The 25937-nt window shown below is 33.9% G+C and overlaps 2 protein-coding genes across 2 annotated transcripts; both read right to left on the bottom strand.

The window, feature by feature from the left end:
* Nucleotides 1–4768: 4768 nt before the first annotated feature.
* LOC145005488 (F-box protein At5g03100-like) lies at nucleotides 4769–6422 on the bottom strand. Its single transcript, XM_078964571.1, has 2 exons — nucleotides 5380–6422; nucleotides 4769–5082 (listed from the first exon to the last, which is right to left on the bottom strand). Exons 1-2 carry the CDS (start codon nucleotides 6382–6384, stop codon nucleotides 4948–4950), a joined length of 1140 nt encoding a protein of 379 aa, XP_078820697.1. The 5' UTR covers nucleotides 6385–6422; the 3' UTR covers nucleotides 4769–4947.
* A 17023-nt stretch (nucleotides 6423–23445) lies between these two features.
* LOC145006747 (F-box protein At5g03100-like) lies at nucleotides 23446–24084 on the bottom strand. The gene has a single exon (XM_078965802.1). It carries the CDS (start codon nucleotides 24082–24084, stop codon nucleotides 23446–23448), a length of 639 nt encoding a protein of 212 aa, XP_078821928.1.
* Between the last annotated feature and the right edge of the window lie 1853 nt (nucleotides 24085–25937).

Raw genomic sequence — 25937 nt, 5'->3', positions numbered from 1 at the left:
CGTCCTCATGTTGAGAAGAGCAAGTTAGGACCAAAATCTTCTATTTGTATTTTCTTGGGGTATGGTGTTGGACAGAAATGATATTGTTTCTATGATCATATGTGTTAGAAGTTTATGTTTCCCGACATGTCATTTTTTTGGAACATATCCCTTTCTACTCGATTCCTTCTACAACCCACAATGTAACAAAGTTGGATCTTTTGCGTATTGATCCTTTCGATGAGGATATAGAGGCTCAAGACTCATCTAATCCACCTGATCCTCCGGTTCATGAAACGCCCACTTCTTTAGAGAGTACCTTAACTCCTCCTATTCCTAAGTTCGCCCCTTCGACTGCTGAGATTGATGACCCATCTCCACCACCCCTCAGGAGGTTAACTTGTCCTATCAAGTCCACCAAGCTTCTAGATTTTGCTTACTCTACATACTCAGGACCATTTGCATCATTTATAGCAAGCATCCATCATCTTTTAGAACCTGAATCATAAAGAGAAGTTATATTAGACCCACATTGGCAAAATGTTATGGTTGAGGAACTCACTACTCTTCATTAGACTTGTAACATCCCAAAATTCATAATAAAATTTTTCATTTTTAATTTAAAAGAAACAATTGTTTTCAAACCAGAACCATATCAAATCAAATTCTAGAAACAAATATTCCCAAGATCAAGGTAACATCAAATCTCCAAAAACATATCATTGAAGGAGGTGTATGATTATGCCTTCATCTTGCCATAATCATCCGAAGTACCTAAAACAATAAACTGAAACTATAAGCCAAAGCTTAGTGAGTTCCCCCAAGGTACAACCACACAACATAACATATATAATATTTGATGTTGGGTCCAATGAGTTATCAGACTAGAATACCCTCTGTCCAATCAGTCATCAGACTAGAATGCCATTATACAACGGGTATGGTTAGTAAATGGAATACCCTTGGGTCCAGTTAGTCAGCAGACTAGAATACCCCGGTCTATTGGCTCACGCTCAAAGCGATAAAGCCTCAACCTCAAACAATAACATGTCGACATATACATAACAGCTAGCATATAACCAGTTAATAGGAAAACAGTCAGATCTACAAATCACTACCGCATAACAATCTCCTATAAACCAGGACTCAATTCTAACATTTCAATGCAACATAGCAACAACCTCTAACTAGGATACATGACTCTGTGGGCCGGCATTAGTGCCTTTATCCCACAAGTAAAGTGAGGAAAACTCACCTCTCAGTCTAAACATGATCGTTAACAGGAGACAACTCTAAATGTCAGCTTAACCGGCTACCTATTCATCAAATAATGACCAATCTCAAATAACACTTAAAATACCCAAAATGTGCTTAGATCAAACTTAGCCAAAGTAAAAAAGTCAAACTTGGTCAACATAGCTGAGTACATTGGGTGTACTCAGCTTGTACGTAGGGTATACTCACTCATTGACCAAAAACATGATGTTCACCTAGTACACTTAGCATACCATTCCGTACACCCAATGTATGTTGCCTTCACTTAATCCTTATATTAAGAGCTTACTTCTTTAAGCTCTTTCGTCCAAATTCCAAATTTAGCCCAAAACTAATGTACTTAACCATAAAGTTTCCAATTTTATGGTATTTCATAGCTGACAAGTGCCCAAAAGCTAAAACCCTAACTTCTTATCCCATTAAGACATCTCAACACTTGCATTGAGAGGAAAAAAAAGGTCCAAGATAACACTTTTATCACTCAAACCACCCTAAAACATCCAAAAGGACAACTTATTTGGTATAGGGTAGTTGATACCCAAATAGACCAAGACTATGGGGCTAATAAGCATAGACTTCTAAAATTATCAAGATCTAGAGATATGATCATCAAGTTAAAAAATTTATACCTCAAAATGAAGCTTGAAGGTGAGGTGCTTCTGGATCTATGTGGTCTTGATATTCCAAGGTGGTTCTTCAATCTTCTATTGGCTTCAAAGACACCAAAACACAAAATTTAAAGCTCCAAATTGAACACACAGGAGACTAGGGTTTGAAATGGACGAAATGAGGGTTGGAGGCTGATAAGGGAATGAGCATTGGTGATTTAATCATGTTTATATAGGGTCAAAACCCAAAATATTAGGTTTTGAGGTTCTCGAACGTACGCCCTGCATACGCTATGTACGTCCAGTGTAAATGTGCTTCGCCCAATTATTACAAAAATGCCACTATGGGCCATTTTGCAACAACTTCTCACATAAGGGCTAAATTGCAATTAATTCTCATACTTAGGGATAAATATGGAAATACCTCGAAAACAATATGTTACAAGACTCATACATTGGATTTGGTTTCCTTCCTCCTGGGAAACATACGATTGGTTTTCGTTGGGTGTACAAGATAAAAACAAAAGTCGATGGATCTGTTGAGGGTACAAGGCCAGACTTGTAGCAAAAAGGTATCCCTAATAGTACGGTTTTGACTATGAAGAGACCTTTTCCCCAGTGGCAAGGATGATGACAGGTCGTACTATGATTGCAGTTGCATCCGTTCGACAGTGGAAGATTTTTCAAATGGATTTATTCTTCCCTTTCTTCTTTGTAGCCTTAATGCTTTTCATTACGCCGGTTTTGGTTCTCATTTTTTTGGAACATTTACCCATGCCTTCGTAATAGATAGGCAGGAGGTACACAGTTTTCACCTATTTGGTATTTTCACCTATTTGGTATCATGCTTGTTTAACTAATTATTTATATTTGTCTTGAAGACGGGGTGATACTAGTACTTGTAAAAGCATTTCAAAATGTTTCATGTATGTTTTGTTTACATAAAGCTCATTTGAATGAGAAAGAACATAATGTACATCTACGGATATGTAAAACAAACATCTAGTGTGCAACCATATGAAAAGACTAAGTGCATTTCCTTCCTCTTCCACGATCTACTAATGTAAATATAATCCATGCATACGTTATAGTTTATACATATATTTTTCTAAGTTACCAAGATCTTTGTAGAACTAATACAATTATCAAACGAGATTAAAGAACACCAAAGTCTTCACAACATCCTTTCTTGCAGCCTCTTGCATTTCGTTTAAACTTGATCCTTTTTGTATTACCCCAATGTGAAAGACTTTTTAACAATTGCAACCTTATACTTTTGAATTAATATATTTTTAGGTTTATATTTTTAGGCTTCGTACATTTTACTTAATGTAAATTGTAATTTAATATTTTTTTTATTTATAATTTATAATGAATGCAATGTTAGAATTTTATGTAATATTTACTTATTTATAAAAGGGATATATACACTAAAATTCCAATATTTTCAACGATTTGATAAGAAAATCCTACACTTTATTTTTTTTAACCAAACTACTAGCAGTTTTTGGCATGCTTACCCTTTTTTGCAGGTAAGCCGTTAATTAGGACTTTAGTGTAAAAAAAATAAAGTTTAAGACTTTCTTATCAAATCGTGAATTCGAACTTTACTGTAAAAAAAAGGTGTGTTGCTTTCTTGCCAAACTGTTGAAATTTTTTGGACTTTAGTGTATATATATATATATATATATATATATATATATATATATATATATATATATATATATATTTATTGGTTAGAAATTTAATGGTGAGTCTTTAAACATAAAAGTTATTGTTTGTTTTGTTCAGCTAGATCCTATTGAAATCTTTAATGTTTGTTTATTGTTAAATAGTTTTTTTTAATCTCAATAAACCGGAATTGAAAAAAAAAATAGAGATAATCAAGAAAGAAATAAAGAACCAGAATTGTGTTGGCTTTTTGCACTCCTAATAATGGAGAACTAAAAAAAACAAAAAAAAAAAAAAAACAAACAAACAAACATTCAAACAAACAAGCATGTGCTGTTTGTGTTTATACAATCTGTCCCCTCTTTTTAGTTCAAGATTTGGCGATGAACATTGAAAAAAAGCTTTACAAATCTTTTCACCCTCTATCGTTCTCTCTCTTTTGCATTTGTTTCCCTTATCATGATTGTAGTAGGATAAAGATGATGATGGTAATTAAAATAATAGTGTTGCGACGAAAATCACAATTAAAAGTTCTTGGGCTACGAATTAGATCTCACGATGTTGATAAAATTGTTTGTTTGTAAGGAAACCCAACTCTACACTAAAGTCCCAATATTTTCAACAATTTAACAAGAAAGTCTTAAACTCTTTTTCTTTGACAATAAAATCCTAATTATCGGGTAACCGACAAAAAATGGTAAGAGTGTCAAAAATTGTCGATAGTTAGGAGTCAGGAATTTACTGTAAAAAAATAAAGTTTAATTTATTCTCAAATCGTTGAAATAATTAAGACATTAATGTATATATATCCCTTTATAAAATGATAAATACAAAATAAGAAAATGATAAATGATTAAACAAATGATGATGTAAGAATCCATTAAACTATATGAAGTTTGATAACGTTTGTGGTTTCAATGGTAAGAGTAGTTTAAAAAGTGGTATACTAATGTGATGTGGCAATCTATTAAACCCTTAACAATTCAAGAGCTCGACAATGGCCTAATGTTATATGTAAAGAACAAAGTGAAGATCCAGTTAATAATGTTCCCACTTATACATGTCTTAAGAAATTTCACCTAAATCCTTTTGAATGCAAATCAATCATCATAGTCCCATGAAGAAGACAATTTGACAAAACATACATATATAACTCACTGAAAGTCATTTCCTTAATTCCATTAAATAAACGAAACAAAAGTAAAATCTTAACAACTAATAATGTATTAGCTAAATAAAGAAAGAACACATGAAACATTCATTGAATCAATATTTTAAAATAAGAGAAATAATCCACAACACAACCCAAAGAAGATGACCCAACAGAACAGAGTAAATCTTACAGAAAAAAAAAAAAAAAAAAAAAAAAAAACAAAACATAAATATTCCAAGAGATAAACATGAAATCAAAGCATCACCAATCTCCACTTTCAACTGAATCACAATCTCTGCTTTCAATTGAATCACTATCAGACCAATCATACGTGGCATCAGGAAACTTGATATTTGATGGAAAAACAAAACCATTAAAATCCAAACGAGACACAACCTACCAACACAAAAATACGAGTGAGAAGACAACAAAAAGAAGAACCATGCAATGCATGTATGCATTAATAAAGAATAAAGCAAACAAAAATAAAAGTTGCAATCACAAACTCTGAAATATGTATATATGGTTTGATTATCTTTGCAAATTATTAGAGTTTAAGGGCTGTTTGGATGTGCATATTGATAGTGACTATTGTGACTTGAATGGATAAATCTGATAATCAAAAAAATACTACTAAAGCTAATGATCATATGATCTTTAGACAGAGATTAATTGTTAAAAGAGACAGATTACCTTAGAACAGGATCTTCCAACTTTAAGCTCGTTGACATGGGAAAGGTTTAGTATAAATTCTTCAAGCATCTCTTCTTCGTCTTTAAGTGTTGTTGCATGATACCCAAAAAGTGAATACTCTGTTGTCTCATGATGCCCAAGCATTGTATAATCTAAGTTGGCTTCGATTAAAGAAGACACATTTACCAATAAAATCTTCCACAGCAACAAATCACCTTTGATTGTTAGGGATAAAATATTAGGAGCATTAATTTCAATAATATGGGAGAAATCATCACATTCATCATCAGGAGGAACCCAGTAGTATCCACTGAACACCAAGTTCTTAACACTCTTTGAAGTAATATCAAGCCGCTTGTAACCATAGCATTCATTGAACACCAACGTTTCCAGTTGAGGACTCCCGGATAATATATTTCCAATCAATTCTTCATCTAAATTCCCTTCGGATATCAACAAACTCCTGAGATTTTTCCAGCTAATCGCCCCACTTGGATACAATATGCAGCCTGATAATCTAAGATCAGTAAAACATGAATTGATGAAGAAAAATTGATCTAAAAGAAACTCATCGGCTATGACTTCCGCATTCCATAACTTTAAATTTAGCTCTTCAACGTTACAATTTATAGCATAGCGAATCCAATCGTGGATTTGCGATTCAGATCGAGTATCATATCTGGTAGACACTACGAATTTCTTCAGCTTCTGATGGTGGCATTGATTTAGGGTTTTGGTGACTAACGAAACGAAATCCAGCCGCGGATGATTATCATCATCGAAAATGAGAGAAGGAACCGAAGTCCAGAGATGTTTCCATCGCTTGGAGAGAGTACCTGTTCTGATAGCGTCCTCTGTGGAGGGTAAACGAGACAGGATTTCAACAAGCAAGCAATCCGGCAACGCAGTGACTCGATCTCCTCCACCCACCTCCACGATTTCTTCAAACTTTATCCGCTTTGTAGCAATTTTAGGTTGATTTTGTCCTTCTTCCACCATTTCCATGGTGTCAACAAAGCTCTCGCTGCTTTCCCACCCGAAAATTTGAAAGGAAACTCAAATTAGGCGTAAATCTATGCAAAACTGTGAAATGAAGTTTTGATTTAGCCCCTAAACTTTGACTTGTTACAATTCAATCCCTATAAAAACTGAGAATTATTCTAAATAGAAAAGTCGGTAGCCTTTTTTTTTTTTTTTTTTTTTTTTTTTTTTTTTTTTTCCTCCCTTGCACTTTTCTTACTTTCCATTTGATTCACCACACTTCACCCCTCAACTTTCTGACTACCTATATTTTCTACCCTTAATTTTGAAAAACTTCCAATTTTCTTATTTTCTATTCGTATTCACCATTCTTCACCCTTCAACTTTCTGCCTACCTATATTTTCACCCCTATTTTGAAAAACTTCCACTTTTCTTATTTTCCATTTGATTCACCCCTCAACTTTCTACTTACCTACATTTTCCATCCCTATTTTGAAAAATTAAGCTTTCTCCTCCTTTACTTTTTAAAATATCATTTTTATCTTTTTAACTTTTATGTTTTTTAAAATTTCACTTTCACCCCTTTTATTTTCCACCCTCTACTCTTCTACAATGTCATTTTCACCCCCTCATGTTTTTAAATAGTGGTGTTTAACTACATCCTAGAATTATAGCTAATCGTTCTATGTGGTACCTCCTGAAACTGCAACTTAATTTTTGAGTGTATGAATGTACATAACTTTTTCTATTTAATATGGTGTATATAGAATCAGAAGACAAATACTTAAACAAAATGAAAATAGAAACAACATTTTCTTCTACTTTTAACATTTTTGAATGTACGAATATACATAACTCTTTCTACATAATATGGTGTTTGTAGTATCGGAAGGCATATGCTCAAACAAAATGAAAATAGAAACAACATTTTCGTCTACTTTCAACAAATAACAACAAACTTTCTACTACCTCTTAAATCCATTTTTGTCGCCTCAAGGCGTGCGGATAAAATACTAATCTATTCTAAATAGAAATGTCGGTGGCCCGTTCTTTCGATTTTTCTCTCTTTCAACTTTTCCTAATTTTCATTTTTGATCCTTTGGTTATAAAACTTATACAAGTCGGTGTTCTTTGTGGAACGAAATTCCTCTTTTATTCTAGTGGATAGCTTCCTCCTTTTCTATCTAAATATTCATTTGGTATTTCTCTAGTTCTCTTCCTTTTCCATACATGCGCATCTCTGCTTCAAAGTGTCAGTTCTCTGCTCCTCTTTCCTATACAAACACGACTTGCCTATGTAAAAAAATAATTATTCATATTCTTTAATGTTTTTGTACGCTTGTATCCATCGTCTTTACCATTCTTCACTACTTCGGCTTCACTTCTTTGTCACTTTCATAGCTTCCCAGTTACAATTTTGGTCCAATTTCAGCTGTCTATTGTACTCTTTTATTTATACTATGATGTTATTTCACTTTCATCCTTCATAATTATGTTCAGGAACTAAAGTTTCAGACCGTTTGAAAATGAGGGTTATTCGCTTCTTCGTATTCCTTCAACAACAAATCTCCATCATATTACGCCTTACTACTGAAAAGCTGATTATCCAACCAATTCTTTCAGGTAGGTAAAATTTCAACCATTTTCATGCCAAATACCCGCAAATCTTACTAACATTAACATATGCATGTAAATCTTATTTTATAGCACTAAACACCACAGGGTACCAAAAAAAGATTACTTTTCAGTTTCCTCCTAAAAGCTCATCCGTCGTTACCAACATAATGATTTTATAATGTATACTTTTTGATAAAAGATACATTAAAGCACTAAATTTTCCCAACATCACAACCACTTTTATCTTTCTTGAGACAAAACATAAATTGGAAATACACCTTTACAATTGTCAATTGTTAATGACGGTTTAAAAAATTAGAAGCCGATAGTTCTTAATAGTAAGGATGTAGAGTATTATGTAATGAAATAAAACACTTCATGGGAAATAGCCATTGTCAAATATCCATTTTATGCTATTTGCAATTTCCCATTGATAATGTATATTTTTTATTAAACTAAACCTACTACATTTTATACACTAATCTTACTATTTCCTACTCATCGCTGCCTTTACATCTTAACCATCTGATTAAAAGAGTATTCTTATTGCTGCATCATGCCTTTCGTATAGAGTAAAATGTATTGGATCGCAGATGTCAAACCCCACGAAGAACCCATACCACTACAAATCATAGTTATCAAAACATGGAAAGCACACAATGGAGACAAAGATTTATGTTACTTGTTTGTAGACATCGACATATATCTCTCATTACACGTCTATACATATGCTTATTTAACATACATATTCCAGCTTTACTACGAATCTATTACAGGGAGAGGCCATAGAGGCAACTACAGACCCAAATTAAGAAAGAGGCAACTACAGACCCAAAATAAAAGAGAACCTATGTTATACCATAACTGATAGCTAGCAATCCAGAGGTTTCAGAAGAGTGGTCCAACATGACGCATTTGTATGCCTTGGTGACCCACGCATCCCCTCCTACTTCTATGATTTTGCTACATATGAGATGTTTCCTACAAGAAAAGTACATCCAAAACCATTTGTTGGTAAGAAAAAACCCTTAATTTACAATGTGTGAAATGACTTGCAAGCCCAACGGAGTTTACAAACCGTTCAGAAAACCTCAATCATGTTTTGTCTGTTCAAAAGGTTAAACTCGTTGGGTTTTTTTATCTGACAAAACATTGTTAGGTTTTTTTAAACGGTTTGGAAACTTTGTTCTAACAAGTCATTTTCCCGATAGGTTAATGAGCCACATCATTTGTTTCTCTTCTTTGACTTCCATAAAGTTGAACAAAAGTGTAACTTAGTTAGGCTTTTTTATACAAAATGTCAAGTTCGTTGGATTTTCTTGAACAAACAAAACATGATTGAGGTTTCTTGAACAGTTTGAACACTTCGTTGGGCTCGTAAGTCATTTTCCCATTACAATGTAATGTGCTAGCGTTCAACTTCAATTTCGTTCGTCACACAAATAATAATAACTAGTATTATTGGCAAATTCATTCATTTATATGCATATTATATAGGCCGTGTTGAGACAGTGTCCCTCCAATAATCCGATCAGGAAAGTCAAACAAAAAAGTTAAAATACAAGACCAATGGTCAGTAACCTCCATTAGCAGAGTCTACCAAACGAAAATGATACTAATAAATTCAGTTATTTACTCGTCATATCTTACAACAGTGAAAAAGATATAGAAATCACTTTCTGGGATCTGAAAAAAATATAGAAATCACTTTCTGGGATCTATCAGTTTTTCCATATAAAAAGACAAAGCAGTCGGCAAAGACCTAGCAGTTACCACTGCACTAGTAACCGAATATCAAAGTACATAACAAATCTTTTTGCTAATTTTGGTTTACTCAACAAACAATTAAGTCTCCTTACTTAAACCAATTGATTGTAACAAAAAACTTGCAGCTAGAAGCTACGGAAGTGACATTTGTAGTTCTCAATCCACCCATCACAAATTTATAGAGTTTCATTGAAAGGTAACCGCGTATCCTTTACCTAAAAGAACATATTTCACCAACATAAAATACGTCTCTGTTTAATTACAGATTCAGTCAGATGAAACAAGCTTCAAATATACAAAAAAGTCAAACAATACTTCCCATTCGTGAAATACTAAATAATTCAAGCAAGATCCAATGGTATAAGACAATTTATTACTATTGTTGTTAGAGGCTATCACTTCATTACTCGAATATTTTGCATAAGGTATGCTTATTAAATTTAGAAAAACAAGTTTACATGCACAAAAAGCGTAACTGAAACCACATCACACCTTAAGTGGTATTATGTTACATGTCCACGTTGTCTAAAGAAATTATTCCAAAAAAAACCTACGACCCCACAATTTCGTTTGTGAAGACCACATGTATGTTCCTGAACCACTTTTCATGTAAACTCCATTCCAAAATGAAAATACATTTTTAAATTGTATTGTTTTCTAACAACACCCATTATTCTAACAATTAAAGTCTTCAAATCATTGGGTACTATGTAAACACAACAATTTCCGATGAAAGTTCACACGCAAGGGCTATATTCTTTAATGAAGCCATGACGCAAATGGTTTACAAAAGTTGTAAACATTGGTCATCACACATGGATTTTCAGATCCCAACACTATTCCTCCATAAATACATGATATTCGAGGTAAAAGTACAGTCTTCAAGATTGCTATGAAAATAGATGACACAATTAACAAAGATATACCACAGCCAACACTAGAACCTATGACACCGCATCCCAAAACAACAGCAAAGAAACTACATCTTTCGTAAGGTGTATATATATATATATATATATATATATATATATATATATATATATATATATATATATATATATATATATATATATATATATATATATATATATATATATATTAATTCATTCGGAGACATGTTATATTTCTAAGAACACTTGCATCATTATCGATCGGTTTCACAAAAATAAAAAGTGCAATGCCAAAACCAAAAAATATTGTGGTGGTGGATTCCATGGAGGAAAAGGAGATGAAGATTTGAATTAATCTCCAGTCAACTATATTTTATGCAAAAAATTAGGGAACTCCAATTTGAATGAGCTTTTAAATTTCAAACGATTTGTCAAAAAGAAGTGTTTCCGATTTCGAATGCACCAGATACCATAGAAGATATATTTTAGGAGTACAAGTTGGGTCAAAATTGATGAAAATACTAATTCAATCCCTAAAAATAAGGAAATACTAATTTAAATGTGTGTTTAATACTTGTATCCCTAGCATTATCATTTGTAAGATATATATTATAATATTATTATATTAATAATTGGTTGTACTTTAAGCTTAAAGACTTGAACGTTTTAAAAATTTATTATTATTATATTGATTGTATTTATAGAAATAGTAAGATTTCTTTTATAAGGTAGTATATATATATATATATATATATATATATATATATATATATATATATATATATATATATATATATATATATATATATATATATATATATATATATATGCTTATTACATACTCCTTCCATCCTAGAATTATTATCCATAGGAAAAAAACATACAGATTAAAGAAACATTAATGATCACTAACTTTATTAAATGAAATGACAATTAGACCCTTTTGTTGCATTTAATTCTATGATAGTTGTATTTAATTGCATTGTAGTTCAACTAATAATGATGAGTATTTTGGTAAAAATGATATTTATTTTTAGAAGTGGATAATTATTTTTGAACAACCAAAAATGAAATATGGACTATAAATTTGGGACGAATGGAGCACCTTTTCTTTTGTACTACATAAAACAAAGACAAAACTACAAAAATGGTCCCTGTGGTATGTATTTTTTTGGGGTTTTAGTCCAAACCCCGAATTTTTTGGATTCGTGGTCCTTTTGGCCATGTTTGTACGTGAATTTGGTCCCTTGTAAAATTAAAATGACTATAATGCCCTTCTGGTATATTTTTTATTGTTTTTGCTATTTAACTTAAATGAAAAAGAAAATAAATAATTAATTTGGGCCCTTCTGTCTCTCCTTCAAAAATCCGTAAAACCTCCCTTACCCTCCTCTCATTTCTCCACCTTTAACCACCATTACTCCACCATAGCATCACCACTGCCACCACCTCTTTCCCCATCGGAAACCACCATCCCCACCCCACTGTTTCTGCCGGAGCTCTTTCCTCCACCACTTGCAGCCTCTTCACAATCTCATATTTTTTGCAGACCAAACCTAGAAGAAAGTTTCTGATTATACATTTGAATACCAAACAAAAAATCTAATTCAAATCGACAGTGACACACAAATCCACCCACCGACCAAAGGGGATCGTTTTTTTTCACCCACTGTTCTGATTGAGGCTCGCCAGCACCATCCCTACGTCAACCTAGTACCGTTATTCACAGCAGTAACGAATCACCACCATCTCATTCTGTTACTAGGGGATGGATAAAACGAAATTGAAGAATAAGAACCACCTGATGTGTCTTGTTCCACCCCCAATCAACCCCACCAAGGCTGTAGAAAAATGAAGAACAAAGGTACTACTTTCCCAATTAGTTTTCAGTGAACCACCTGATCATGTCTACTCCAACCTTCACCAAACTATAACCCCTTTCCTCTTTATATAATCTTTTGTTCTTGCTCCATGGAAGCTCTTTCAAGCTCTGTCTTCATTCCGCCTTTTCAAGAAACGCGCTCCTCCTCTACTTCTTCTACTTCGCTCAGATTAAACTTCTGCTTCCCCAAAACCACGCTTCCTGGATTCCGATCTCGAGGTATTGCCGCTGTTACTCGCGAAGTTGCAGGCGACGGAGAAGATGATGAACAACCACTAGTTGATGACCTCGATTTCTCGATTGTGTATATGAGTAAATCGCGATTTTTTGGGTCTCAATTTTGACAAGGAATTAAGGTTTGAAAGAGGAAAGATGAAGGCTTGTCTGGTGTAGAGAGAGAGAGAGAGAGAGAGAGAGAGAGTCTTTATTTAATATATATAAAATACTTATAAAAAAGAAAATAGAAAATAAATCTAATAAGGGCAATTTAGTCATTTCAATTTTACTAGGGACCAAATCTAAGTACAAACATGACCAAAAGGACCACAAAACCAAAAAAGTTGGGGTTTGGACCAAAACCCCAAAAAAAATGCATACCACAGGGACCATTTTTGCAATTTTGTCTAAAACAAATACTCAAAATACCTTTGGCGGATGTATAGAAAATGAGCCCTTGCATAGACAAAAGAAAAGGTCACAGATAGGATATCAACTTTTTTGAGGCATACCAAATGAGACATTTTGGCAGGGAAAAGCAATACATCTCTATCAGAAGACACTAGTGGTTAAAAAATGAAAAGAGGCAGCACCTTTTGTATGTAAAAAAATTATGCTAGCACCTTTTTATGTAAAAAATTAAGCTAGCAACTTTTGTATGTAAAAAAACTAACTACATCCTGGAATTGCAAAAAACAAGTGTAGTTGTAACATCCAGATTTTTGAGTTACTTTATATTTAATATTTTTCAGCATATTTAGGGTTGCCACAATGTGGTGAAGGACCACCACAACATGGAGAGTTTAGATTATAACGTGTGTTTCATTTTAGCCGCCACAATGTTGCAACATGTGGCCACAACGTGACAGCCGCCTGATGGCAAATCCTAATTTTCTGGGTTTGCACCCTATTTAAAGGAATAAGGTGGCTAGGGTTACCTCATCCTGTATAACATTCGGTTAAGGTAAGGGACTTCTATATTTTAAAATTCAAGATTTAACCATGCTCATGATGTAAGTTCTTAGAAGACACCGTGGTTAAATAATGAAAAGAGGCAACACCTTTTGTATGTAAAAAAATTATGCTAGCACCTTTTTATGTAAAAAATTAAGCTAGCACCTTTTGTATGTAAAAAAACTAACTACATCATGTAATTGCAAAAAAACAAGTGTACTTGTAACATCCGGATTTTTGTGGTACTTTATATTTAATATTTTTCGACATATTTAGTGTTGCCACAATGTGGTTAAGGACCACCACGACATGGAGAGTCTAGATTATAATGCGTGTTTCATTTTAGCCGTCACTGTGTGGCAACATGTGGCCACATCATGACAGCCACCTAATGGCAAATCCTAGTTTTCTAGTTTTGCACCCTCTTTAAAGGAATGAGGTGGCTAGGGTTAGCTCATCTTCTATAACATCAGTTCAGGTAAGGGACTTCTATGTTTTAAAATTCAAGATTTAACCCTGCTCATGATGTAAGTTCTTAAATGTCACGTCGTGAGGAGGCTAGTGCAGTCGCGTTTCATTTTGGGCCTCGTGACGTGAGAATATATTGGCTCACGACGTGAGGTTAGTCCAAGATGAAACCCTAATTTTGGGGGTTTTGCCCTGTTTTTAAAGTACATAAGGGCTAGGATTAGCACACCCTCAGCCCCATCACCTCCTTGCACCTCTCTTTGGAATCCTAGCACTCATATTTGATCTTGAGCTCATTTTTGGGTGATCTTAGTCAAGAAGAATAAGAAAAAGAGCATCTAGACCATCATTTATGCATTCAAGTCTTCCCAAAAAGCATCCTTTCACATTTTGGAGCCTTTGTGAATTTGAAGTTCCTTGTTTTATGAGTCTATAAGCTTAGATCTAGGTTTTTATTATTAAATCCTTCTTTCCCATGGTGAAATAGTAGTTGGAATCCATAAAGTTAGCAACTTTTTGGATCTCTAATGTCTCTCGAGCATTATAAGTAATAGATCTGGATTTTGGCGGAGTTTTATGACTCTTGCATGAAGATTTGGTATTATTTCCTCATTTTTGCACTTAGTAGTGTTTGGGTCATGCATTGGACATGGATGTCCGAAAAACCATGATTTTTATGATGCTCTAGAGTGGTTACGGCTCTAGGGAAGATTTTGTTACTTGGCAAAAAGGATTGAGAACTTCCTTAAGAATTTCTATTTATGGAGGTCCTTACGATGTGATGCCCTGGATGTCACGACGTGAGGATGTCGGTCCTCATCTATTTTGGGGCTTAATGGGTCAAAATGTGACCATTAGAGGCCACGACGTGACCAACGAATCATGAACTTGACCAAGTTTGACCTTAAGGGCATTTTGGGTATTTTAGGATTTTGACTGAGGTTGGTTATTTGGTTGGGATATGTGTTGATTAGAGCTGAGAACTCATCAGCTTTTATCCAGTTTATGAGGTGAATCTTCCTCACTATACTAATGGGTCTAAGGCACCAAGGTCGGCCCATTAGATTACTTATCCTATTATGTGATAGTATGATGCTATGCTTAGTGGTCTGTAGGACCACCTGTGAGTTTGCCTGCATGATTATGTGTGTGTGTGTGTGTATATATATATATATATATATATATATATAGTTATAGTTATCTATTATATGTCGACATATTGGGTTGTGTTGAGGTTGTACTACTTTGTGCTGTAACCAACAAACATGGGAGCATTCCAGATACGAGTTGAGGACCGGTATACTGAGGGCTCAGGAGCAAGCAATACATAAGTTGTGGACTCGAGGGTAATCCAGACTTATGTTGTGGGCTTGGGAGCAAGCCAGATATAAGTTGTGGGCCAAGGACAATCCGGACTCATACTGTAGGTTCAGGGGTAATCCAGACTGTTAGTTGTGGACCTAGAACATACTATTGTTTGTCATATGTTATGCGGTAGTAATTTAGGGGAGCTCACTAAACTTTAGCTTAGAGTTTTAGTTTATTATTTCAGGTGCCTCAGATGATCGTGGAAAAGCTAAGGCGTGACCGTGCACATCCTTTGTTTATAGGCTTTATGATTTTGGGATACTCTGATATTTTATAAGTATTTTGGAAAAACAATGGTTTGTAAACATTTTTATGGCAGTGGGTTGATATGAAATTTTTAAAATTGTTGTGTTTTTCGTAAGTGTTACATCCTCAACCTCCTCAAGCCTTGAAGAAACACTAATCTCTTTCCTCCATTTTTGAAGCTATTTTTGGTGTTCTTGGAAACTATTGAAGGAAGAAGGAGAAAGTAGTAAGCTAAGATCCAACAAGCAAGTTTCGATTCTTCATCTTGGCATTCTTTTGGACCTTTATAAGTGTCATATACTCGATTTTTATCATGTCAGGTTTTTAGACCTTGATGTTTGTCCCATAATCTTCTTATTCTAGGTAGATAGAATGGTGGGATCTCATAAAGTTTGGAACTTTATGAATCTATGGGACATTTAGTGTAGTTTATGGCTTGGATCAAAAGTTTGGTTGTATTTTGAAGTCATGCATGGATTTAGGTCATGAACTCTCATTTTGACCTAATATGGGTTCAAGACATGCATTGGACATGCATGGATTTAGGTCATGAACTCTCATTTTGACCTAATATGGGTTCAAGACATGCATTGGACATGCATGTCTATAAAACACCGACTTTTATGTTTGTTTTAACGTTATAAGCTTTTCTAGAGAAAACAAGCTTGAGACATAAGGGATTAAGTGCTTCTTGATTAAGTCATTGCTATTTTTAGCCTTATTGGATCTAAGAATTAAGAGTTAGACCTCTTGGTAGGTCTCAAGGGATACATGTTGAAACTTTATCCATTTTGGCATTAGAAATGATCAGATCTGGACCTTGGAACCTTTGTTATTGGAGGATTCGACTGTACTCATTAAGACGTTTTTGATCCAGTTCCCATAGTATGGCGACTGGGGAAACCGCATTTGTTTTGTCATTGGGGGGGTGGGGCACGACATGGCGATTCAACTTTGACCATTGACTTTGACTTTTGACTTTCATTGACTTTTGTAACACCAGTCAAAATAGGTTAATAACAATCACATGTGATTATGCCAATCATGTAATGTGATTTTGTTAAACTAGCAATCTGATAAACTTATTATGTAGTTCATGATAAATTCTAATATAAATATGAACTTTAATACATACTTTATGATACAACTCAAAGTATACATCCATACGATTCCAAAAATATAGAGAACATCTAAATCTGACTTCATGTGAAGAAGTTATGATAAACCCTAACACTATGAATCTATATAATAAAAGGAATTTAAAATAGACTTAGAATTAGCTATTGGATTCTAAAATAGAGTTGCAATACTCGTAAATACCTAAACGTGGATATAAAGAACATCAAAAACGAAGTTCGTATGCAAAAGTTATGACCTTCCAAAGATACAACTGTCTGAGAGCGTGACATGTGTCAGAAACCCTAATCTGACTGAGCTCATGACGTGAGCATAGATGTTCACGATGCGAGGAGTCAAAACGACACATTTCGGAGCTAGAACACACATGGCAAATCTACAGAGTGATAAGTCAAAAGCTAACGACGTGAGCAAGGATTTTCTCATGTCGTGAGTCAAAGGGACACCATCCAAAGCTAGGGACCAAATAGTGGGTCTGCGAAGTGATCAAGATCGAGCTCACGATGTGGGCACGCTTGGTTCATGTCGTGAGAGGCCAAAAATCAGCCTATGAATATCCAATTCGGCCCCAAGGCTTATTACACCTAAATCTCTTCCTTCTCTTTCGTTTGTTGTGGCCATTTCGCATTCCGAGCCCGACGATCTCGAACCACTGATCGTTTCTAGTTAGATTACATAAAATCATGCTACTAGAGTGAGTTTCAAGACCCCACTTTTTAATGTTTTCGGGAGAAAACACATCGTAACACCTTGTTCTGAAAATATACGTTTATGGATTTCAGAGGCCAAAGCTAGGGCGTTTCGGTATTTTATGGGTTTTGAGTATTTATTCGAGAGATTTTGGATCGGGGTGCATCACTAGAGGCATAGGGCTTCTCGCCACCTTTTCTTGAATATAAAGTTCATCGTAAACGGACTTGGAACGAAGGAGTTATGACACTTTGAAGTTATTGACATAAATGACCCCTAATGGAAATAAATGGCAAGAAGAACCATGCATGCATAGTGGCAAACGGGCAAGTACGCCAATTGTAAGGCTGGGGTACGCCCAACATATAAAGGTAAATGGTCGCGGTTGCTTTTTGGCGTACGCCCAACGTACATCTAGAGTCCATAAAACCCTAATTTAGGGTGTGTCACTATATAAGGAACCTTATACCCTCAAGATTCAGCCTCGGTCTCACCCTGAAGAGCTGCTACGAAACCCTAAATCCTTTTGAGTGTGCTTGGAGCTTGTAAGACCATTTTGGAGTGTATTTTAGTGTTCTTGGAGAGGAGTGATCATATTGGAGTCTCATTGATCAAGGAAGAGCTTTTGGATCCAAGTTCTCCAGCTTATTTGCAAACCCTAGAAAGTATAAAGCTTCCAACTTTCCTTATAGAAGTTTAGATCTAAGTTGATGGAGCTTTGGACCTCCTCAGGTCCAAAGAATGGACCTTTTGATGAAACCCGGTGTTTGAGCATTGGATTATGTTGTAGGATGATAGTTATCTTTGTGACATTTGTTGATATGCATGTATGTGCTTGTTGTCTTTGTCAATCTTACTGATATGATTGTATGCTTAGCTGCAGGGGTGAAATAGACCCAGTACCGATTGAAAGACACTAAAGGGGGTGAAATAAACCCAATACGGGTTAAAAGAGACTGAAGGGGGTAAACTAGACTCATTATCGGTTGAAATAGACTAAATGGGGGTGAAATAGACCCGATTAGTTTTGTCCTATTATGTATGGTATGGGGTATTTTGGGGGAACCCACTAAGCTTTGTGCTTAAAGTTTCATGTTTATGGTTTTAGGTACTTCTAGTTCGAAAGGGAATGATCCAGCATAATCGCACCACATCCACTAGCATTCTGCATTTTCTGACATGATTTGTACTATGATAACTATTTTATACATTATTACGTTTTGATGGGTTTTGAAATGAGTTTCTGTTGGTTTTTAAAATGAAATTTTTACTTAGTAACTTTTGGGATGTTATGGTAGTACCTTCGGTTACTAAGTTTTTGTATATATTCAACATATAATTAACAAATGTACATAGCTACCTTATGTTTTACTACTTTTTACATACATTAATGTCGTCACAACGCGTAACAGATTGGAATTTTAATTTTTTCTATATTTGTGCTAGTTTCTAATTATTGATTACCATGAATGTTTGAAAGACCTTTTAAGAATAAAAACAGTGATGAAGCTATATTGATCAATCATGACTATGACACCAGCAAAATATCTAATAAGGTTCCAACCTAAATCAATGAACTTTAGTTAATTTGGACTTATTTGACTTCGAGAAACACTATATGTTAAATATAAGTATATGAAGTTTATATGTCAAAAGAGAAAACACATCCGAGTTGTGGGATATCATGAGCTTATCCATTGAACAAACAATTAGACAATTACAGAACATCTAACTTGTGATCCAAGGCTGATTTTGTACAAATGAGACACGATCGATATTAATGAAAAGTAGGGCTGTGCATGGGTCGGTTTGGGTCGGTTTTGGACCCAAACCCAACCCAACCCATAAATGGTCGTTTTCTGGTTTTCAGAACACAATAGGATCAGTTTCTGATCGGTTCGGTTTCTTGGGTTCTGAGGTCGGTTTGGGCGGTTTTTTGGTTTCTTGGGTTCAACCCATACATTGACGGGTTCTGGGTTTAAACCCATGGGTTTTGGGTTCAAACCCATTTTCCAAAAATAAAGCAAGAAGTTAAATACTTCAAAAAACACCAAATTGAAGTTAAATACTTTAAGAAACATGAGTCTTATAACCAAATAATCTATTATAAGTTACAACCAAAGCCTCAAATAATCTATTACAACAAAAACACAATCAAGTATGGGTTGGTTTCTTGGGTTGGATGGATCGGTTTCGTGGGGCGGTTTGTCGGTTTTAAGTATGGGTCGGTTTCTTGGGTTAGATGGGTTGGTTTCTAGGTAAAAACCGAAACCGAACCCGACTTTTCGGTTTCTAGAAAAAGTTCAAACCCTAACCATCGGTTTCGGTTTCGTTGGTTTTAGTCGGTTTTTCGGTTTCTTGGTTTGGGTTTGCTCACCCCTAATGAAAAGTTTCTAAGTTAAATAAACTGAAGGAAAACCTTCAAGAAGTATCGACATTCGTTTCCCAAGAAATTAAGATTCATGTAGTGGTTGGCCCGCTTTGTTAAAAGTGGAAACAATGGTAACCCGATTTTTTGATGGATATAAGTGTTAGTAAATTTTAATAAGTATATTAAAACATGAAAGCATAAAATTTGGATCTTAACATTTCGAATTTGGTTAAAAGAAACTTAAATAAGAATGAAGATTACATATTTGCTTCCATTGAGATTGTTGTACTTGTCAAAAGAGATTGTTGGATCTAATAAGCAAAGTTGGGTTTCTAGTTGATCTTAAATACTTTCTCTAAATCTTTGAGTAAGAAGACTCACAAATTTTTTGTGTGCATTTTTTTATGTTTGATATGTTTCTCATAATGTGTTTATATAGATGAAGATATAATTTAATATGAGAAATATTTGGCATTTAAAAGAGTTTGAGTGAACTGAGAATTCAACCCACAAGATAAACACTATCTAAAGTTTATATACTATTTAAAATCATTTCCTCAACAATTTTATATAATATTTCATATCAGTTTCGAATTTAATGATAAAATTATTTATATACGGTTATTAGTAGTCGCCAAAATATCTAACAATCTCTCACTCATTGAACAACGAATATCTAAATGTACATATAACCGTATAAACGTTATGTTATGTTATGGTTAAGTTCTTATGATTAGTTAGAATGATCAAGTCTTTACAAAGTAGTAGCAAAATGGGGCAAAAATGTGATCAATAATGTCAATCATACTATAAGTGTTATGCTATTGTAGAAATGTATTAAGACATGCTTCAATATTTATAAGAATTGAAATGATGTAAAATAAATATGATGTGTAAAAAAAGAAGCAATTCGGTCAAACCGGTAATTTGATCCTTATAATGGAAATTATGGTCAGCATTGTTTTATAAAAAGTTATTAATTAAATATTATGCATCTAGAAGTAGAATATATGGTATGCAAAACATTTAAGTACACGAAACGATATAATGTTAGAAATCAGATAAGTGGTTCACTTCACCCAATTTACATGCAATTTCTATTTTTTTTAATTTTGTTTTAATCATTTCTAATAAATAAAAGGTCTTTTTTCTACCTCTTGTCACACTCTCATTCAATTTGCCAAATATTATTTGTGGTTATTTTGAATTAATTTTTTTCACGTATCATTTTATGAGTTTTTCTATTTTATTAAATTTCACATAATATTTTAACGTAATAATTTGTAATAAATGTAGTAATAAATGAATATCAATTTCATTAATAAACTTATTTTTTAATTTCAAAATTCTCAAAATTAAGGTTCATTAGTTTCTTCTATTTATTTAAAGTATTAGTTTAAATTTAAAATATAAAAAATATTTCCATTATAATAATTCATTATTTTTCTTATTTTTTTTTATAAATTCAAAGTTCTTAAATATTTTGATCTTTATATTTAACTTTAAAAAAAAAAAGATTAACCCACGTAATACGTGGGTCTCTAAATTCCACATAATATTTTTATCTACTTTAATAAATAAAGGTTTTTTTGTCACTTGTTATACTCTCATTTAATTTCCAAATGTAATTTTGTGGTTACTTTAAATTAATTTTTTCTCACATGTTATTTTATAAGTTTTTCTATTTTTTAAAATTCTATATAATATTTTAATGTAATAATTGCAATAATTCCTCCTTAATAAATCAAAATCTTTTTGTTACATATCCTCTTCTGCTTCATTTGGAAACATGTTATTTTTAAAAAAATTTATTGTTTTTTATTTTCCACTTATCATTTTATTGTATTTTTTATTTTATTAAATTAAAATTCCACATTTAATATGTAAGGTAATATATGCAAGGTATTAATTAGAAAGTGTTTATATATGTAATGTATTCAATGTATTAAAGCCTCATTAATTTTAATAATTTAAATTTTTTCGAATTTTTCTTATAAATTCAAACTTTTCAAATTGTTAAAATTTCATATTTAATTTTTTTTTAAATAAACTCATGTAATACATGTGTCTCACACCTAGTGTAATAAGAAATAGATATCAATATCATTAATGAATTTACTTTTTAATTTCAAAATTCTTAAAATTAAAGCTCATTATTTATTTATTTAAATTATTTGTTTAAATTTAAAAGATAAAAAACATTACATTATAATAATTCATTATTTTTCTTATTTTCTTATAAATTCAAAATCCTCAAATATTTAGACCATTATATATATATATATATATATAAACCCATGTAATACATGGGTCTCACAATTAGTAACAAAATATATGGATTGTTTATTTTCTAAATTTCATAATCTTATTTAGGAGGTTAATTAGAGGATTTTAATGGCAGTTTTAGTTTCCAAAATTTGGCAGTTATATATAAAATGGTTTTGTAAGTAAAAATTATGTTATGCATCATTTACACACTACATCATTTATACACTACATCTTCAGTCATGCATGTAAGCAAAGAAGTATGAGTCTCCAAAAGGTTATAACATAATGTTTACCACTTCTAAGCATCATTAACCCCATAAAATTCACGTTTCAATACTAGACTAAAGGAAAAAGAAGGAAACATATCCAATGGGCTTTTTGGACTTGATCGGGCAATGATGTTATAAATTAAAAAATGAAAAAGAAAAAAAAAACCAAAAAACCGAACAACTGATTAGTGGTATTCAGTCTAATTCCCCCAATCCATCATTTTTGGCTTTCGATTCTTTCAGTTCGGTCCAGTTCGGGCCGGTTCCGATTCTGAACGCCTTAGATAGCACATTTTGTATTAGAACCAGAACCAGTTAATGCTATTCAGTCCAGTACTCGGTTCAGTACTCGGCTCCCCATTTAGTCCTTAATTAGTTTTCGGTTCCGGACCAATTTAAATCCCTAGACCATGCACGTTGTTTTAATGTCTTTTTTTTATATTATTTATTGTGATTTTTATTAAGAATAGTACTTTTATAAAAATACAGGACAAGACCAACCAAACAAGTAAACTCTACAAAAAGAGATGAAAATAATTCACAATAACAAAATGCTTGAACATAATTATAAATTCAATTGAAGGGCTATTTCTCCTTTTTTTTTTCTTTTATCTATCCTTTGTTTAGTCTAATATAAGATTATAATGATAATTGAAACTTTGAACATACAAACAGTAAGATCCCATTCAGATCATCAGATAAACTACTTAATAATATGTGCAGAGTATTCACCTCAAGGCTTGTGGATGAAAGCGACAAGCCTACAATCACAACCTTAGAAGGCATACCTTGCAAGATGTATACAAAATCATCAAACCATTACAAAACAGAATAGATATATCAAGCATTACCTCCAACCATTCTTGTATGCATTCAAAACAAAACCTATTAATTCGGATTACGGATTTACAATCACAATAATACACACATTCTAGCATGCATCACGACTTCACAAACATCAAAGTTTCCAATACAGGACTCCCTGCTATTATATTTTCAATCAGATCTTCATTTAAATGCACTTCACAAATCCACAAACTCCTAAGATTTTTCCAACTAATAGCCCCACATGGATTCAACATGCAGCCTTCTAATGTGAGATCTGTAAAACATGAACTGTTGAAGAAACATTGATCTAACAGAAACTTATCTCTCACGTCCACATTACGTATCATTAAATTAAGCTCTTCAACGTTTCGTCTTATAGCATAATGAATCCAATTGTTGAGTTGCGATCCAGAATGTATATCATAAAAGATAGACACTTCGAATTTTTTGAGCTTCAATTGGCGACATTGAGTTAGGGTTTTGTTGACGAACGAAAAGAACTTCCACGACGGAAGATTATGATCACTGAAAATCAGAGAAGGAACCCAAATCCAGAGATGTTTCCATCGCTTCGAGAGCGTACCTGTTCCAATAGCGTCTTTTGTGTAGGGTAAACGAGAGAGGATTTCAAGAAGCAAGCAATCTTGTAACGAACTGACTCGATCTTCTCCCCTCTCCTCCACGATTTCTTTGAACTTCATACGTTTTTTGGAAATTGTAGGTTGATTTTGTACTTCTTCCACGATTTCCATGGCGGTGAGGTCTCGCTGCTTTCCCACATGAAAATTTGCAGCAAAAATTAGGGTGTGTTTTGGGATTACAAAAGTTCCTTTTATAGTAAGGAATTTTGTTAAAAGCGGTGGGTATGGCCAATGCCCTTGGGACGATTTTAGGCGTTACAACGCACAAACCCCCCCCCCCCCCCTTCATCGTTTTTGGACGTTATACCGTGATGGTTTTGACAGGTTCTTCAAGGTGCCAATCTGCAAGCAAAATTAAGGAGGAACAGAGTATGGAGTAATAGAGAGAGAGAGAGCTGGGCAAATGCTTTGTGTATTATGGGATGAAGAAAAATGAGATCACGTTACAATGATTACATTGCCAGGGATTTAAACCAAAAAAAATGTGAAATACTAGGAAACAAACTACTTGCTTGAGACTCGGTATTACATATGACGAGTTCTTTATTCCTAAGTAAAACATAACGTGCATAATAAAATGATAACTTTTCTGAATTAAGCCAACATTCTCCCCCTAATTCAGAATCTTGTTGATCGAAATAACTCCAATCAAACTTCGCATTTCCTCAAACTTGACTCGTGCCATTGACTTTGTAAGAATGTCTGCCTTTTGTTTTGTACCACATACATGGCTCACTGTGATCTCCCCTGTTTCAACACATTCTCGAATAAAGTAGTACCTAATATTTATGTGTTTGCTGCACCCATGAAACACTGGGTTTTTCATTAAGTCAATTGCAGAGCTGTTATCTACCAACAATTCCACTAGAGGTACCTTTTGTCCCGTTATTGCTGTAAGCAATCTCCTAAGCCAAATTCCTTGGCAAGCTGCTTGAGTTGCTACCATAAATTCTGCTTCACACGATGACAGAGCCACACTTCGTTGCTTCTGTGAAGACCAAGTCACCAAATTTCCGTTCATATAGAACGCTGTACCACCAGTGCTTTTCCCATCCTCCATATCTTTGCCAAAATCGCTGTCTGAGTATCCTGTGAGGATGACTTTTCTATCTCCTCTTTTATACTGTAAGCCATAGTTCAAGGTACCTTTGATGTACCTGAGTATAGCTTTCATAGCTTGGGCGTGTTTTGTTGTTGGTTTCTCCATGAAGCGACTGATTACTCCAACAGAGAAAGAGAGATTGGGTCGTGTGTGTGTCAAGTACTTGAGAGCACCTACTATGCTTCGATATTTAGTGGGATTTGTCAACTCTCCTTCCTCATCCTTACGCAACTTCAGCTTGTGATCCATAGGAATTCTTGTTGCATTACACTCCATCATACGAGCTTTAAGAACGATGTTCTTTGCATACGATTCCTGCTTCACAGTTATTCCTTCTTCATTTTGATTAACTTCTATTCCCAAATAGTAGGTCAATAGGCCAAGATCGCTCATTTCAAACTTACCTTTCATTTCTGTTTTGAAATTTTCAACATCCTTAGCACAACTTCCAGTAACTAGGAGGTCATCTACATATACCCCCACGATCAAGGTATTCCCACTTTTCTTTCTTGTATACACAGAGTACTCTTGATAGCATCTAGTGAACCCCAAACTTTTCAGATGCTTGTCTAAACATGCGTTCCAAGCTCTGGGAGCTTGTTTAAGCCCATAAAGGGCTTTTAAGAGCTTATACACTTTTCCTACTTCACCTCCTTTCTCGAAACCTTCAGGCTGTGTTACGTATACTTCCTCTTCCAGTTTCCCATTTAAGAACGCCGATTTCACATCGAGATGGTGTACCCACCATTCATTTGACCCTACAAGTGCTAGAATGACTCGCACTGTCTCGATTCTAGCAACTGGTGTGAAAACTTCTTCATAGTCGATCCCCTGTTTCTGTACATACCCTTTTGCCACAATC

Source organism: Lactuca saligna, chromosome 7 (genome assembly GCF_052625555.1).
Source record: "Lactuca saligna cultivar CGN05327 chromosome 7, ASM5262555v1, whole genome shotgun sequence".
NCBI classification, from domain to species: domain Eukaryota; kingdom Viridiplantae; phylum Streptophyta; class Magnoliopsida; order Asterales; family Asteraceae; genus Lactuca; species Lactuca saligna.
The sequence above is the reverse complement of the archived record's forward strand: the minus strand, read 5'-3'. Positions and strand labels throughout refer to the sequence as shown.

What these genes read in the sequence shown, in the direction of transcription:
- LOC145005488 (XM_078964571.1), bottom strand. Translation starts at nt 6,384, where the DNA reads ATGGAAATGGTGGAAGAAGGACAAAATCAACCTAAAATTGCTACAAAG. An exon ending in TTGGAAGATCCTGTTCTAAG is followed by an intron (nt 5,083 to 5,379) that starts GTAATCTGTCTC and finishes TTGTGTTGGTAG; the next exon opens with GTTGTGTCTCGTTTGGATTT.
- LOC145006747 (XM_078965802.1), bottom strand. Translation starts at nt 24,084, where the DNA reads ATGGAAATCGTGGAAGAAGTACAAAATCAACCTACAATTTCCAAAAAA.